The sequence below is a fragment of the Aquila chrysaetos genome, chromosome 2 (assembly GCF_900496995.4).
Source record: "Aquila chrysaetos chrysaetos chromosome 2, bAquChr1.4, whole genome shotgun sequence".
Lineage (NCBI taxonomy): Eukaryota > Metazoa > Chordata > Aves > Accipitriformes > Accipitridae > Aquila > Aquila chrysaetos.
In genome coordinates, this window is record NC_044005.1 from 76,851,311 (window position 1) to 76,868,126 (window position 16,816).

At 48.2% G+C, this 16,816-nt stretch overlaps 2 protein-coding genes across 8 annotated transcripts; one reads left to right on the plus strand and one right to left on the minus strand.

Moving 5' to 3' along the window:
- Nucleotides 1–671: 671 nt before the first annotated feature.
- LOC115350812 lies at nucleotides 672–16,776 on the minus strand. 7 transcript variants are annotated; one of them, XM_030036799.2, is made up of 5 exons: nucleotides 15,927–16,776; nucleotides 15,136–15,278; nucleotides 14,277–14,462; nucleotides 13,306–13,497; nucleotides 8,609–13,136 (listed from the first exon to the last, which is right to left on the minus strand). In XM_030036799.2, the coding sequence occupies exons 3-5, from the start codon at nucleotides 14,460–14,462 to the stop codon at nucleotides 12,669–12,671; spliced, it is 846 nt and encodes a 281-aa protein (XP_029892659.1). In that variant the 5' UTR covers nucleotides 15,136–15,278; nucleotides 15,927–16,776; the 3' UTR covers nucleotides 8,609–12,668. The 7 variants fall into 7 exon arrangements, with proteins under 7 accessions (XP_029892677.1, XP_029892659.1, XP_029892648.1 ...); XM_030036817.2 differs by lacking the exons at nucleotides 15,136–15,278; nucleotides 15,927–16,776 and adding an exon at nucleotides 672–1,494 and having other exon boundaries at nucleotides 13,041–13,136; nucleotides 14,277–14,968; XM_030036788.2 differs by having other exon boundaries at nucleotides 14,985–16,776.
- On the plus strand, nucleotides 2,165–6,911 carry EEF1A1 (eukaryotic translation elongation factor 1 alpha 1). The gene is made up of 8 exons (XM_030036745.1): nucleotides 2,165–2,292; nucleotides 3,145–3,337; nucleotides 4,265–4,444; nucleotides 4,586–4,882; nucleotides 5,144–5,294; nucleotides 5,484–5,740; nucleotides 5,959–6,193; nucleotides 6,509–6,911. The coding sequence occupies exons 2-8, from the start codon at nucleotides 3,194–3,196 to the stop codon at nucleotides 6,631–6,633; spliced, it is 1,389 nt and encodes a 462-aa protein (XP_029892605.1). The 5' UTR covers nucleotides 2,165–2,292; nucleotides 3,145–3,193; the 3' UTR covers nucleotides 6,634–6,911.
- Nucleotides 16,777–16,816: the final 40 nt, after the last annotated feature.

The following is a 16,816-nucleotide window of genomic DNA, read 5'->3' on the forward strand; positions in this document are numbered from 1 at the left end:
AGTTTAGTATGGGCCATGTAAGAAATCAGGAACACATTTCCGTTCTCCCTGTTGAGGCACAAGTCATTGACTACATTTGGAAAGTGTTAAACTACCTTTTTATGAGAATGGATACTTTGACAGATCAGTCCATTAAAAATACCCCCTACTGAGATATACATTTTAGAAGCTAACTTCAAACCATCCTGAATAATAAAGCTTTTTAGCTGTGTTTACAAACAGTCTTTGCTTTATAGGAGACCCGAGAAGTGCTGCTCAGCTTTTGTACCAAGTATCACCCTTTGGTCCTCAACCCGAGCCACTAAATCAATTTATGGTAATGCGTTTCCATTTCCAGAAAGTGATCCACCTCCCTTTTCCTGCCCTTCAATTACTTTGTCTTCATATGCAGTGTCTTCACTAATAACTGCCCCCAAATGTTAGTTTTGAGGAAAGCTGAACCACCTCTAGCTTCCCCCCTGCCCCTGCCACTAATCTCTGCCTAGAAACATAGGAGGGGAAGAGAAAGAACTTGATGACTTTATTCCTTTCTTAAAAATCAGTGAGTTTAACAATAAAGAAGCCTTTTTGCAGGTTTTATTCTGAAACTGAGTTTTTGTGTAAAAGGTGTATTCTAAACTCAGCATCTTCTCTAACGTGACATCTCTCAAATCACCTTTTTTTTTTTTTTTACAAAATGCACCCTATTTTTTTTTTTTTTTTAATTTTGCATGTGAAAAAATACCAGATATTGTGGAAACACTTCAGTTCTATATCAGTCCATGAAATATGGAGTTTACAGCCCTTTATGGTAGTGAATTTGTGATGCTGGGTGTATCTCAGCTAGAGAAACTTGGAGTCAAGTGAATGAGTAGATGCATGAGATGGTGGGGTTTGGGGTTTTTTTTTTTTTTGTTGTTGTTGTTGTTGTTGTTTGGTTTTTTGACCAAGAAGCTATTTCCATGCTTTACAACTGCAATCTGAAGAGCATTCCAACAAATGAATGGGATTATAGTTGCCTATATGTAAGTAACTGTTTCTAACGCAGGCACATAAGGTACCTGAAGAAAATGGAGTATGTAGCTTTGTTTCCTTTGCAGATCATTTTAAAAGAACAAACACAGAGATTTGTTCAGCTTCTCAGCTTAATTTCACTTGAATAGGTATCGGAAATATTGAATAGTTGGTGGATTTTCTTACATCGGTTAGGAACGAGTAAACCAGAGAACAATCCATGGGAATCACGAGGGCTTTTGTTTCTGATGTTGTGAGCTGTTCTGTGACTGCTCGTTGCCGTGTTTTCAAAAATAATTTGCTAGGGCTGCCAGTTTTCTCGTGTGAAAATACAGCATGGGGGCACTTCTCGCAGTTTGGGTTTCTTACACAGAAGCCGTGTATCCTAAATGCTTAAGTGATTCTCTTTGACACGTTCGCACCTTGCTGCGTCTTTGCTTCAGGTGCGTCCGCCTTGATTGGTATTTTTGTGCCCAAGTTTTCCCAGTCAACTTTTGTTCTCTGATGGAAAGAAAGAAAAAACTTGTGGGTTTGGGTTTGGTTTTTTTTTTTTTTTAAAAAAAGGCCAAACGCTGCTGTTACATCAGAAAAAGTAATAAGCATCCTGAAATTCCTGCTCTCCCCCGCCTCCTTCCCCAGCTCTCTTTCTGGGGGACCCGACTCGGGGCGGGGGGGGGATGTCTTCCATTCCGTAGCCCTAAGCACGAGTCACCGTAACTCCCCGGTCGCGTTCTTCGGCGTCCCTAACAAGAAACACCATTAATTGGCCTGGGACGATTCCCCAGGGCCTTTCTTTAGCCGCTGCACCGGGCCATGATGCAACGCGTGACGCTTTCTCCTCACACCCGTCACCCCCCCCCCAGGCCGCAGGAGGGGCCGGGGTTCCCCCCCCGCCCCGCGCCTTTCGGTGCTGCTCCGCTCCACCTCAGGGAAGGCGGCCTGCTCCCGCCGGTCCCACCCGGCCGCTGATCGGTCCTCCCCGCTGGGAGGGCTCGCCTCCGCTCCACCGGCCCCCGCTAGCCGCCCCGGACCGCTCTCCGCTCCACGGCGCGACGGCTGTGGGGGGTCCCGGTCCCGCTCCCCGGTCGCCGCCTCAGGGACGGGGGAGATGGGGGGGCGGGGAGCGCCCTTTGCCCGCGCAGCCGCCAGGGCGGGGCTGCGGGGGCGTGTCGGCGGGGCCGCCGGGAGTGGTGACGTGTCCCTCAGGCCCCGCCTCCCCCCTGGCCAGGCTATATAAGGGGCGGCGCTCACGCCGTCGGTCTTTTTCGCTACGGGTTTGCCGCCGACGCCGTCTCGCAGGTGAGGCGCGTCCGCGCGGGGCAGGCCGGGGCCGGGAAGAGGGGCCGGGCCGGGGGCACGGCGCACCCGTGGGGGCTTGGGGGGGGGCGGGGGGAAGGAGGAGGAGCGGGGCGGGAGAGGGAGAGGAGGGAGAGAAAGCGCACGCCGGGGAGATGGCGGCGCATCGTCCTCCTCCATCCCACACGGTCCTCGCTGTGCCCAGGGCTGCGGGACGGGGAGCGGCGTGGGCACGCCGGTGCGGGGTGGGGGGGGAGGACCCTGCCGCGGGTGTGTGTGTGTTGGGGGGGGGGGGATGGTGGGGCCGGGACGCGCGGTGCGTGGCGGGGGGGGGGGGGGGTGTAGAACGGAGCACGAGTTATTAAAAAAAAAAAAAAAAAAAAAATGGCCGCTCGGCTTCCCTGCCTGCCGCCAGTTCCACAAAATGGAGGACGCGGCGGCCCGGGCGGGGTGAGTCACACAAAGGAGCGGGCCGGCCCCGCCCTCCGCGCTGCCCGTCAGCCCCGCCGGGCCCGCCGGCCCGCTCCCCGGCCGCCGCCGGCAACTCGAGCCCGGAGGCGGCGGCGGGGCGACGCGGGGAGGGGGCGACCCGAGGGGCGGGAGGGCGGGCCGGCGGCGGGGGCCCCCGGCCGGCGCCCGCCCGCCCGCTTCGCCCCTCCTTCCCTTCCCTTCCCTTGGCCTGCCCTGCCGGCGGGGCGGGGCCGGGCCCGGGGCCTCCATCCCGGCCGGGCCGCCATGGCCGCCGGGTTCCCGCCGAGTGGCGCGGGGGGGGGGGGCGATCGCTCCGGGAGGCGTAACCCGTGGGGGGGTTTGGTTTTTTTTTATTTATTTATTTTCCCCTGGGGAAACTTCCAGGTGTCGATTCTCTTTCTGCCGAAAGAAAGAACTTGACTAACATCCGAAAATGGGAAAGGAGAAGACCCACATCAACATCGTCGTCATCGGCCACGTCGATTCTGGCAAGTCCACCACCACCGGCCACCTCATCTACAAATGCGGTGGTATCGACAAGAGGACCATCGAGAAGTTCGAGAAGGAAGCCGCTGAGGTGCGTGGGCCGGTGACGTCCCGCGAAATTCCTTCAGGCGGGAACGCGTAAAGAGAGAGGCCGAGTTGCGATACTGAAGTCGCAAACCGTTTTGCGGCCAGAGGGAGGCGGTTTGGTTGCAGCTGCCCCAGTAGCCGAACAAGGGCGTGAGTGTTGCGTGGCCACGGGGCGGCGGTCAGGCTGCAGTTGTCCCCGTGGTTGAACAAGCGCCAAAGCGTTGAATCCGCCATTACGTTAGTTGGCGAAGCTCAAGCTGGGAAGCGTGGAGCGAGGGGGGGGAAAAAAAGTAGTCTAAAGCTACGTCTGCGTAATTACGCCTGGAATCGTAACTTAAGTGGAGTTCCCAGCTGCAGTCTTTGCTTACGTGTAGCCGAGGATAACATTAAAGAAGTTGCTCTGATAAGATTTACTTCTGAAAATGAGAAGGCTATGGATTTTGGTGTTTGAGCCTATAGAAAGTCTTACTGAGCATGGTTTTTCTGTGTAATAACAGCATAGGACTTAATAAGCACATCGCAGAATGAAACGTAGCAAATGTTGGGCTGAGTGGCAGTTAAAATGTTGATTATCGCAGGGATTGCATTAGTAAGAGAACTTAAATTTGTAGAGGACACTTGATAGTAGGGCTTAGGCTCAAGAGATCTCTCGTAAAGATGTGTTAGGGCAATTAACAAGCTGTCAAGAGGGCTAAACTGTCAACAGGTTAAATAACAGAAAACGTTTGGTATTTCTCACTACTAGTGCCAAGTGTATCTTGTTGCTTGTTTTACGAGCAGCAACATTTTTCAGCATTAAACCACTTACTATTCTTGGATTTTGCTCTTTACCCAGTCTGTGATTCTGCTGAACTAACTGCAAATACCTATCATTCTTTAAAAAAAAAAAAAAGGCAGGGAAAAACTAAACTTTTTTTTTTTTAATCCATAGATGGGCAAAGGTTCTTTCAAATACGCCTGGGTCTTGGACAAGCTGAAAGCTGAGCGTGAGCGTGGTATTACTATTGATATTTCCCTGTGGAAATTTGAAACGAGCAAATACTACGTCACCATCATTGATGCTCCTGGACACAGAGACTTCATTAAGAACATGATTACCGGAACTTCTCAGGTATGTAAATGGAACTAAGGATTTCGGGAGTTCAGACAGGTTGTTCCTTGGTTGGTTGTTTGGGGGGGGGAGGGGTTCCCATAATACCTTGGCACATGTGCAAGCATTATAATGAGGGGGGTTTTTTCTTTCTTTTCAAAGGCTGATTGTGCTGTCCTGATCGTTGCTGCTGGTGTTGGTGAGTTCGAGGCTGGTATTTCCAAGAACGGGCAGACCCGTGAGCATGCCCTTCTGGCCTACACTCTAGGTGTAAAACAACTGATTGTTGGTGTCAACAAGATGGATTCCACTGAGCCACCTTACAGCCAGAAGAGATATGAAGAGATTGTCAAAGAAGTCAGCACTTACATCAAGAAAATTGGCTACAACCCAGACACTGTAGCTTTTGTGCCAATTTCTGGTTGGAACGGAGACAACATGTTGGAGCCTAGCTCTAACGTAGGTTTGACATTCGTTTACGTTAAGCAATGAAACTAGGAGGATTATTGAGATAAATTATGCAATAGTAAAATGCACATGTTTTTTAATAGTTATGTTTGGAAGTGTTGAGGTCAAAAGTGAAATCCCAGCCCTTCACAAATTGTTACTCTGCAATAGCGTACTGTGATAATGCTAAGATAAGCCATTTGGTCTTTTCTAGCCTTGTACTGTTAAAATCAGCAGATGGTTTATGCCTCGGCTTGTTTTTTTTTTTTCCAGATGCCCTGGTTCAAGGGATGGAAGGTTACCCGAAAGGATGGCAATGCCAGTGGAACCACCCTCCTTGAAGCTTTGGACTGTATCCTGCCACCGACTCGTCCAACTGACAAACCTCTGCGTCTGCCTCTTCAAGATGTCTACAAAATTGGCGGTATGTGTTCTCTGTAACGCTTCTCGCTTGCCAGCAACAGGTAGTGCGTGGGACAGAAATACAGTTGTTTGCCTGAGAGCTGTTTTTTTTTAAAGCAGAGAATGTAGAATACTTGCCTCAAGTGTTTTTTTTTCCTGTAAGGGCATGTATTCATTGAGCTGAATTACTAATGTTGCTTTCCCTTTGTAGGCATTGGTACTGTACCAGTTGGCCGTGTGGAAACTGGTGTTCTGAAGCCAGGGATGGTGGTTACTTTTGCCCCTGTCAACGTTACAACTGAAGTAAAATCTGTTGAGATGCACCACGAAGCCCTGAGCGAAGCTCTGCCTGGTGATAACGTTGGCTTCAATGTTAAGAACGTGTCTGTGAAAGATGTTCGCCGTGGCAATGTTGCTGGGGACAGCAAGAACGATCCTCCAATGGAAGCTGCTGGCTTCACTGCACAGGTAATTTTTGCAGCTGTTCGAAGGTGTTTGAAACCTAGCTGTGGATTGTGAAATGCTAGTTTTGTTCTTTCTTACTAGTAGGCTAAGCTATAAAGTGACGTAGACTTGTGTTCTGAGATGTATTTGCTTGAAGCAAATTGCGTGAAAGCCCTGGCTGTGTAAGACACATCAGTATTCAGAATTATCCCAGCGTTAACTTAGCTTTCGTGGTTTTCTAGGTTATTATCCTGAACCACCCTGGCCAAATTAGCGCTGGTTATGCCCCTGTGCTGGATTGCCATACCGCTCACATTGCGTGCAAATTCGCTGAGCTCAAAGAGAAGATCGATCGTCGTTCCGGCAAGAAGCTGGAGGATGGCCCCAAATTCCTGAAATCTGGAGATGCTGCCATCGTTGATATGATCCCTGGCAAACCCATGTGTGTTGAGAGCTTCTCTGACTATCCTCCTCTCGGTAAGGCATCTCCTAAAATGTGTTAATGCTGAGCTCTGGAAAAGACACTCCTCGATTTCTAGTATGGGGATGTAGTGTGTTCTGTAAATCGCTATAAAAGCTGTGGCTTGATTAGAAACTCTTGAAGCGGAACCAAAACTTCAGCGCTGCAGGGGTACTCTCTAGGTAACGATGTATCTGTCCCGGCCTCAGGCAGTTCACTGTCCTAGAGCGGCGTTTGCCCACTTAGCCCAAGTTGCCTGTTGCTGCTGTGCGGATGATGCTTGCGGGTATGTAGCCCTAGACAAAAGTCATAAAACATGCTCTTGTTTTCAGGTCGTTTTGCTGTGCGTGACATGAGACAGACGGTTGCTGTTGGTGTCATCAAGGCAGTTGACAAGAAGGCTGGTGGAGCTGGCAAGGTCACAAAGTCTGCCCAGAAGGCCCAGAAGGCTAAATGAAAATTCTGTACATCAGCTGCCACCTCGGTCTTAATCAGTGGTGGAAGAACGGTCTCAGAACTGTTTGTCTCAATTGGCCATTTAAGTTTAATAGTAAAAGACTGGTTAATGATTACAATGCATCGTAAAAGCTTCAGAAGGAAAGGAATGTTTGTGGACCATTTGTTTCGTGGCAGTTTAAGTTATTAGTCTTTAAAATCGATAAATTTTTTAAAATGGAAACTTGACCAAAAATCTGTCACAGAATTTGAGACCATTAAAACAAAAGTTCAATGCTACGTCTCTGTGTTCTTTGGGTTAACGTTAAGTTCATAGAAAAACCGCTATACAGCCCTGGTGGGATCAGAAAGGATGAATGTTACTTGAGGGTGTTCAGAAACTGCAAAGCAAATACTCAAAATTTGTTGTTTCTGAAGAGTAGAGCGGAATTCAGCTGCAGGTTTAGTTTTAACTGATCTAAGCCTTAAAAAAAATTTACTTCTATGGTGCTTTCTTCTTTAAAGATAGTTTCTAGATTGGATAGCACAAATAACAAGTAACAGTTTTGGTATTTTGGTGCATTCTGTGATGCACTGAGTATGAGTAAGCCGAGAAAACTTTATATTGGGGAAAAAGAAATAGTGTAAACAAAACCACATTTAACCTTGAAAAAGCATAAACAAAAGAATCAAGTGTTCAGTTTCCCATAAGTCTCATACACATTTTTTTTGTACTTGTTAGCAGAAACATGTTTTTCTGGGGAACTGATTAACTGTTGTGTAGATCTTTCAAGATGAAACACTTATATCTAAATGCTTTCTAATATATAGTAAGACATTCAATAGCTAAGTTTCAAAACCAAATTTTGTTCGGAAGGATGCTTTGATGCTTGTTGGGCAATCTCTGAATGACCCACCATTACAGCTGCTTGCTCGGTTTTTATTTCAAGAACAAAGCTTGGGAGAGAAACTGGCAGGTGTTTCCACTGACTTTTCAACAGGATGGTGTTTAGGCACCTGTCCTGCTTGATGGTTTTGAATTTTTGAACTTTGGGTCAAGGATGTTTTTAGGATGCCTGCTTGGAGAACGTACTGGTGCATTTCCCAGAGCGATGTGATCAATGCGCGCTGCTATGTCAGCACCAAATGACATGGCGGGACCGTATACTTGCTCCCTTTTTAACAATGGGGTTGAAGATTCGGTTCAGACAGTTGGCTGAAGTGGAACTGGGTAACTAGTCCAAAAGATTACTATTGACTCCTAGATAAATAATCCAAGAAAAACATTCTGGGCTATAAGAAATACCAGCTGTAATAAATGGGGATTGCAGAACAAAAGTCTTGCTTTGAATTGGTAAATGGAGACAAGCAGTTAATGGATAATCAGATCTGGCTTGCATAATGATGCAGCTGTTTTACTAACCTTTAACATCATTTCCCCACAGTATCCCCACATCAGTTCAAAAAGAATTCAGTATCTTTGAAGGATTATTGTTCCATGACACCAGTATGTTTGTTCTGTCTGTAACAGCTATATTCTCTTGTTTGTTTTCCTTTCCTTCTTCAGCTATGTGCTTGCTCTGCAGGAACTTGTAACATATCTGTACTGCTTGGATATGCCTGGATAATCCTGAACTGCTATTATTTTCATGCTGTTTGTTTGCTTTGGTTGGATCTTTTCTCCTTTTCTGCTCACCTTCTGTGTCTTAACTACAGTAAAACCTTGGAGCATTACACACCATGTTTGAAGGTACAGATGTACTGAGTACAGCGGAAGCGAGGGCTAGAGCGCTTCAGTCTCTGTAGAAGACTACGGAATTCAGTAAAGGAATCTCCTCGTGATTCTTAAATTCTACTGCTAAAGGTTTGTTAGTTATCCCCAAGGCAACAGGAAGTACATAACTTTAAAGTTGAGGCAGGTGTACTGTTGCCATAATAAAGCTATAAAGTATTTTGCAAATCTTTGCATGCTGTTCCGTTAAACTGCTGCCTTTTTGCCAAGAGACTTTGGCCAAACTGGTTCAGCGAAGGGCAAAGTTCTAATCTGGATGAAAAGGAAAACGGTTTTGGCGCAGACGGCGTTTTCAGCGCAGCTCTGCTTGTGCCTGTTCGATTTCTCGCACGTTCCCGTGTAGGTGCAGGATGTTTGGTTTGGCTGGCCGCGGTCTGGATACGCAATATCCAGTCTGCGGGCAGTTCCTCTGTCCTCTTCGCACAGTGTTGTCTTCAGCTGGCTGTACTTGCTCCGTTACAGTTTGGAAATTACCTTGTAATAAGCAACTGATTCAGACTGAAGCCTTAAGGCAAAATAAGGTTTGAAATAGCGTTAGGCGTTTGAAGTGTCTCTGATCCTAACAAGCGGAAGCTGAAGGAAGGGCAGCAGCTGAAGGCAGGCAGCGCAGCTCTTTCAAGAGGCCATTTTCTTCTGATCAGCTGGGCGTAGATCAGAAAAACCGCACAGCCTGGCGGCTGAAAAAGCCGCCTGGGAGGATGTTTCATGTTAAAACGGCCCAGCCGATGGGGCGCGAGAGTCGGCGGCGTAGTTCCGGGCCTCTGTAGGAGAAAAACGCTGAAGCCTTAGAGGAACAGGCGCTATCTGTTGCAGCTAACGCGTTTACGTTGTACGCAGTAAAAAACAAATAGACACTTGGGAATGCTCTGCCTGCGATACTAGCAATTGCTTTCAAGTATTTAAAACCTCAATTTTACACAAATTCTGGGGTTTTTTTCTCTCTTTTTTTACTATTGTAGACCAGTTTTGCTTTCTATGCACTAATGCAATGCCATCTCAGTTCTTTTATTAATCTTTGACTACCTGGGGAAATTGTTAGACTTTTGTAAACAAAACTTGGGAATAAAACTACTTTGGTCAAACTTTTAATAAACGTTAATAGTTGGAGAACTGTATTTGTCTTCTGACTGCTTATTTCTTTAAGCAACTTTTACAGCTGTCCTTAACTCTTTCCATACTGTCCTGCAGTGCTGGTGATGTTTATACAGAAGTGTGAAAGCAGACTGCTGTGGTGATGTAGCTAGCTACAAAGGCAGAAAACAGGCTAGAATACTAAATTTATTTAAGCTTTTTTGAGTTTTACTGCTGAAGGTGGCACTGGGGAGCTGGAAGATTGAAAAGTAATTCCCTTTCTAGTTGATGATGCATGCTTTGGAAGTCTGGAGGGCTTTTAGTCCACAGAAATATTCCAAAAATGCATGCGGTGAGGTATTTGGGGACTCGGATACAGCAAAGCCTGGTCTGCCTAGGGAAATGGAGCAGCAGAGTTGTAGCGGCTGTAGCTGAGTAACTTCTTGCTCAGTTTTGTTTCCCTAGGTGAATGTTTTAGGCTGGAATAAAATGAGCTCTGCTCAGGCTACTACCCCAAGGTATTTTAATTATTGTATCTCAAACCAGCTTGTGCAAGGCTAGTAACTGGAATAGTTAATTTTACTGAAATTGCAGGTGAAAGACTAATTCAGGTTCTGATTGGAGCTGGCTCAGTGTATGTCAAAAGGTATTGACAGACTGAGTCAAATAACTGATTATTTCTCAATGCATATTTTCAATTTTAAATCTGGTCAAGACAAAACCATGCAGAAACAAATCAAGCTTTGTACTGTAGAGGGATATCCTTTTCCTCAGCGGTGCTAAATAATTCAACATCTGTTTAAGAACAGCATAAATTCAGTCTGGATCACAAAGAGCAACCTGAGACACGCAACATCCATTTTTGCTGGTCCCTGAAGTGGGCATGCGTAGGAGCCTTACTTGCTGTGAAGGGTGGAGGCTGAGCCTGCCTTACTTATTTTTAAAGCCTCTTCACTGCGGTGCTGGCTGAGCTCGCCTGTTTTTTCCCCGCCTGCTGCCCACGTTTCAGGCGACCCGGGATGAGTTTTGCTCTGTGCTTCCTTCAAAACAACACGGTTCCTTTCCCTTGCCTACCTTTGTGGAGGTGGCTGCAGAACTCCTCACCAGCTGTTTAACATCCTTTGCGAGGTCCAACTCGGCTTGACTTCTCCCAAGTCTCAGTTCATCTGTTTGCTCCTGGATCTAAAATGCATCTTCTTTTGCTGATCAGCCGGTCGTCTTTTTTTTTCCCCAGTCCCTCTATGGTTTGTGCTTCTCTGAGGTCCTGCTCAGAGTGGCTGCTCTACCCGAAGCCTGGTTCTACGAGAGTTTTTTTCTCTTGCCTTTCAGTGCAAATTGCAAATTCCTGACAGTATTAGCACCTTTGAGTTTATGATGATCATTTTGAAGTCCTCAAATTCCTCATGTTGCTTGACTGCACCAAAGAGTGCTTTCTGTCTAGGAATTCAGCCTTCTGAAATTGCAAATCTTAAACAATAGCCAAACCATAAGCTAAACAGAAGAATAAACTGTGACTGTGGAAAATAAATAACATTAGGTGAAATTATCGTCTCTCCTGCAACGCGCCTACTGCTTACCAAGGGGAAAGCCGAAACCACTTCAGGAGGAAGAAGGGAACACCCAGGGTGCAAAAGAGCTGAAGGAAAACCTGGTAGATGGCAAAACCGCATTGGTTTCCAAGACACAGAAGCTGTGGGGGTTTTAAGGCTTTCTTGAACCCTCTTTAGTCCCTTCAGATTATTTCTGTGTTAAAAATCAATTACATCATTGCCTGCCTGTTTTTTAAAATGAGGTTACTTTCTCTGGCTGCCTATCAGTAATTCTTGAATCCTTTATGTTTCAAGTATTTACACAACATAATTCCAATCTGCTAGCTTCTCTGCGCTGATAAGGTGACAGTTAAACACATGTTTTCCTCAAAAGCTGCTGGGTGAAGTATGGAGGAAATGTGGAAATAAATGGGAGTGCAATTCTCCTGCGGGCCGTCTCCGGGCTGCCAAGGAGCCGTGCCTGTGCTTCACAGCTCTGAATTTGTGCAGGTTTTGTTTACTTCTTCCTTTAAAAACACAAACCGATTTGAAGGTAGGTAAGCTTTCAGCGGTGCAGCATCCCTCACGGCCCAAAGGCACGCTTCCAAGGATGCCGCGGTGCTGGGTCTGCCCTCCCTGTGCTGACATAACCTTGCGAGGGCTTTCTCCTGGCTCTTCTGAGCAAAACAGGCCAGAAACCCGGTCGTCCTTCGGCAAGACTATCTGCTAGCTCAGCCCCGGCGCAAACACAAGTCTGTGGGTTAACACGCTCTTTTTTTCATATTACGTAGTCACTGGAAATAACCGGAGCCAGCTCACCCCTAACGCGGAGCCCTGCCGGCAGCAGTCGCTTTTTCCCTTTCAGCCCAGTAAAATCTGGATTATTCGACATGAAGGGGAAGAGCCACATTTTCCCACTGCGGGTCCCTGTTCCGCAGGGCTCAGGGCAGCCAGGCAGCTGGTGAGGCAGCCGACTCCAAACCCGCACAGCGATGGAAAGGCAAGACAACCTTCCCCTCCAGGAAGGGTTTTATTGCAGGTAGGGCTCTAACTTAAATGAAAGTTTCAGATTCTGCTTATCTGCAGCCACCTGGGCACCTCTTCAGCAAAACTCCCACTTCTTTCTTTGATATATGTGTGTGTGTATCTATGTATACACACACACATACGTACATGTATTTATTATAACATATATACATGCATACAGAAATTAATAAGGTGCCTGCTTTCTCTTTTTTAAAATTACTGCAGTTGCCAGACTTAAAAATCCGCAGTTCCTGTTTTGAAGGCGGATTCTAAGCTAATTCCTTAGTAAATAGAGTGAACGCCACCCCAAATGACTAAATATTTAGTTATTGTTAATTACTTAGTATTTTTATATAATATTATGTTATTTATTACTATATATTTAGTTACTGTTAGTAAATATTTAGCAAATATTTGGTTTTATAAGCTGGGCTGTGGTTTCTGCTAACAGGACATGGGTATTTTGGAGAAAGAGGTGTAGGCTTGTTTGGCGTTAAGAGTTGTCTCTGTGTAAAACAAGCCCTTAAATAGCCTTTCCCAGAGGAAAAAAAAGAGGAGGTGAATTTAGGTGTAATTATAGGTTTGCTCCTACTTGACTGTTACTTCTAGTAATAATACCTAATATTATGTAGTCTGCTGCTAAAGTGCTTTTCTGGATGGCAATACCCCAATTTTTGGGAGAAGGAGGGGCTGTGGTGTGTGCACAGGGACCGGGGAAAGGAAAGCGCAACCCCCAGCTCCGCTGCAGTCGCTTCCTCGCGGGGGTAATTCCCGCAACTCGTTTCTGGGCCGGAATCCCGGGGATTTCTGCACACCTGAGGAGAAGTGAGATCGCGGCGTGCGACGACGTGACCTCTCTGCGTCCGGTCCAGCCGCTTCCAGCTCCTGCCCGACGCCCATCACGGGGCCACCGTCACCGCGCCGGCCCGCGGTCACCCGGCCAAAGTCCCGCGAGGCGCGGCGGGACAAGGACAAAAACCTCGCTGAAGGGGCCAGCTCAGCCGTACTCACCCGCAGCAGCCTTTTCACTCGTGACTCCAAAAATCCCATACGCTTGTGACGCAAGCCACCGCCCGGCCACGCGCAGCGATTTTCAAGTTCAGCCACCTAAAATCGCAACCGAGGAGACTGGTCACGAGCCGGCTGTCAGCTCCCCTCCCTTCTTGCTGCCCTGCAAGGCCCAGAGTGAGCTCATTTTCCTCCTGGCTCCATGCCTGCTCTTCAGTTAACCACATCAAGCGCCAAGTCGCTTGGAACGAGAACGGCGTGTGCTTACCGGTCCCCAGGGTTGCCTAAAAACCGTGTCTCCTGGGGCTTGCGCAGGGAGCTGCAGCTGACGCGAGACGCGGACGCCTTCGCCCGTCGCTTCGTCCTCCTCCCGTCTCCACCGCAGCACCGGCCTCGGCTGAACCACGTTTCTCCCGTGGTGGCCGTGCAGATCCGCTCCCGCAGCGGGGACGTGCTGGCTCTGTAGGGACACAGATGGGCAAGTTGGGGACAAAGAGCTGTTCCGAGCCTGTGGGTCACAGCAGAGCACCCCAAGGAGGTATCACAGGCTGTCAAAGTATCTAGGATTAAGTCTGCAAAGAAGTTGCAGCCTCCAGTTTTCAGGCTAGAAGATTTGCCGCTACCGCACTCCTTGGCACAGGGCGGGGGGGTCAAGGTCCCGGCACCGCGTACGGTGACTTCGTGATGGTGACTGTGGAGCCCGAGAGCCTCCGATGGGACCCCACAGCTCTCTCCCCCCTCAGAGTTTACACCTGCAGGGTTAAGCCTGCACAGCAGTTTAGAAAGAAAAAAAGAGACAAGTTTTGTTTCCCCAAAGCATCCCTGTCGTCAAGGCAATAGATCAAGAATCAATCCCGTTTCCTCCGCCCTTTTTGTAATCGCAATTGCAAAGCAAGTGTCTCTTCCAGCTGAATGCTCTGGCCGCCGCTAACTTTCAGCGCAAGAGGGGAAAGACGCATTTTTCTTTCTCACTAGCCCTGTGAAGCCACGGCAAGAGACGGTAACAAACACCTGGAAGGACTCTGAGCACCACAGGCCATGGTTTGAGGGGGAGAGCACCTCCCCGGTGGAAAGGGCAGCTCCCAGGGGACAGCAGATTCCTCCTGCATCCACTAAACGGGATCTTGAGATACCTGTCACCGGCCGGAGGAGCACAACCTGAGGAGGTGCAGGCATCAGAGCTGATAACCATCCCCCCCCCAGCATCTAAAATGACTGCAAGTGCAAATCGTTACTTACCAAAGTGCCAGGGCAATGCTCAACGAGGAGGCACATCCGTGCTTGCGAGGGCCAGCAAAGCGGGGGACTAAAAGGCGAGCCACTCCTGCGATATTCCAGCAGCACCGAGACCATCAAAGATTGGGTGGTGACAGCTTCTAGCGTCTCCTCGCATAAAATGTCTTCCCATTTTTCTCTTGCTCTCATCTTCCAGGCAGAAATAAAGAAAAGGTGAAGAAACTGGGCAGTCCCAAATACCATATAAAATGAAAACTAGAATAGGAAAGTTGTCCTGAAAAATCTGGTACGAGGTAGAATGGTAGAGATCTGAGGAAATTTGGCTTGGGGAACATTGCTGATCACCAGACCTGTGTTCTGCAGGAGGGAAAAAACCGAGAGACTCACATCGAAACAGGGAACACAAAGACCCATGGTACATGCAACGAGTTAGGCCAACCTCAGCACGCATCCGACCCTCCCTGCTTGCCCGGTCGCAGAGAGGATTACAGGAGCACAAACTGCCATTCCTGACCGCACAGCCAAGGAAAAGCAAGCAGACATCCATGTTAAAGGCAGGCTCCTCCGGTTCTGCCCTTCCCATCCTGTCGGCCTTAGCGAGACCCCAGGACCCGTGAGGGTCTACGCTCGCTTTGTCTTCACGAGAAAACAAAACCTTGGGCCTTGTAACAAATCCCCAGTGCAGTTAGAAAGCAGATGTCTGCATCCTACCTGCCCGTGCTATTTACAGGAGATTATTTAGCCTTCCCGTGCTCGGTTTTCTTAACAAAACGAGTGATTTTACTTTAAAAGTCATCTCGAACAAGAACTGTACGACAAGCACAAGATGTTGTGGCAAGTCCTATATGCATGAAACTAATACCTGAAGAACAGCCAGTCCTCAAACTTGTGCGGGTGCCAGGTTTTCCGTTTCAGCAAATATGGACATCGTTAACCGCCGTACGTGAACAGAGGACACCCTGTCTTCACAGGGGAGCTCACCAGTGGCCCAAGACCTGCTTCACGCTGAAATACAGAGAGCAGTTGTTACAAAAGATCTGCTGGAAAGCAATGCATCCATGCGCTTCTGACTTCCATTTCCCCGAGTTAACTAACTCTCTCTCCCCTTTCTAACTCTTAGACCACGGCTGCACGTTATTAAATTGCTAAAAGTAAGAAGAGCAAAAGCCCACCCCTGCTTTTCCTTCGGTGCAGCCCAGCTCAGGGGAATCACTCTTTGATTTACACTGGGGTGCGTGAGACCAGAACCAAGGCCTTTGTAGCACAGAAATAAATTCAGCACAGAAAGCTGAGGAAAACCTGTTTGCTTTTGTAGCAGGGTGCGATGGGCTTGCCTTTCAAGACACGCATTGGAAACAGTTTTCCTGTGAAGTAACTGCTGACAAGGACCAGGAAACGCAGATCTGAGCCTGCACGATCTGCTTACAACTGAGAGGATGAAGGTGTCAATAGGGCTTCCTTCCTCCTCTGGAAAAACCTAGATCTAAGTTTTTACAGACGTAGGTACATCCAAACCAAACACAATACAAAGATAACGCAGTGAAGAAAGCATGAAGCTTTCTTGACCAGAAGCTCCGCTGCTTTGAATAGGCAGAGGCCCAGGGTTCAGGGCTTCTTTGGGTTCACATCGCTGGAATTTCAAGAGCCCCATACCTGGAGCCCGAGTTTCACCGCAGAAAGCGTAGCTGCCTTCCTTACGCTAAACTTAAGGCTTACAAGGTTGAATTCTTCGAGCCGACAAAGCTGAAAGGGAAATAGGCCACAGACATAAAGGGGCAGATACACGTTAGCTTTTCTGAGCCGTTCTGACACGAACTGACCTACAGCTGCTGTCTCTAACGCTGTTCCGTACAAGCCAATAGCTGCTGACAGGGAGATGCTTTGGGGCGGGCAGGTGATTGCCCCAAAGCAAGCTGTAAGCTCTGCCCACCCTCCTGCTGCGTGACAGGGTCTCTGTCAACAAAAAGGATTTGCTCTGACTCCCTTCTCTGGACACGAAACGAACCGCTCACCCAGAGCAAGAAAGACAGAGAAAAGTCCAGGATCATGATTTCAAAATGATAGCACTATATATAAATATGGTTTACAGTTGGACGCAATGATCTTGAGGGTCTTTTCCAACCCCAATGATTCTATGATTTAACGGCAACAAAACTTACTCCCGAGCCCGTTCGCCCAGGCAATCCAAAGGATGTTCAGAAATGGGGCTAGCATCAGAGACTGCTGCCCGAGTCAGGCAAGGATTCAGTAGGTGCGCAGCAATGGCCTGAATTTAGTGTTTCTCAATGGCACACGACAAACTGACTGCCCAGAGCGTACCTCGTTCAGACGGAAGTCGTATCACTGCCAGCTGCGGGACCAGCGCTGATGAGAAACCCCTGGTCCTGCTCCCCTGGACCACCACACCGCCCGGAGCCGAGGTTCCTGGGGCACGTTTCGACACGCCCCCCCGCCTTCCTCAGCACCCCGACCTGGGCAGCCACTCTGACTCCAGCTGCCTCCACCACCTCTGTAGCGCACCTCACCCCGCTCACCTGCGTGAA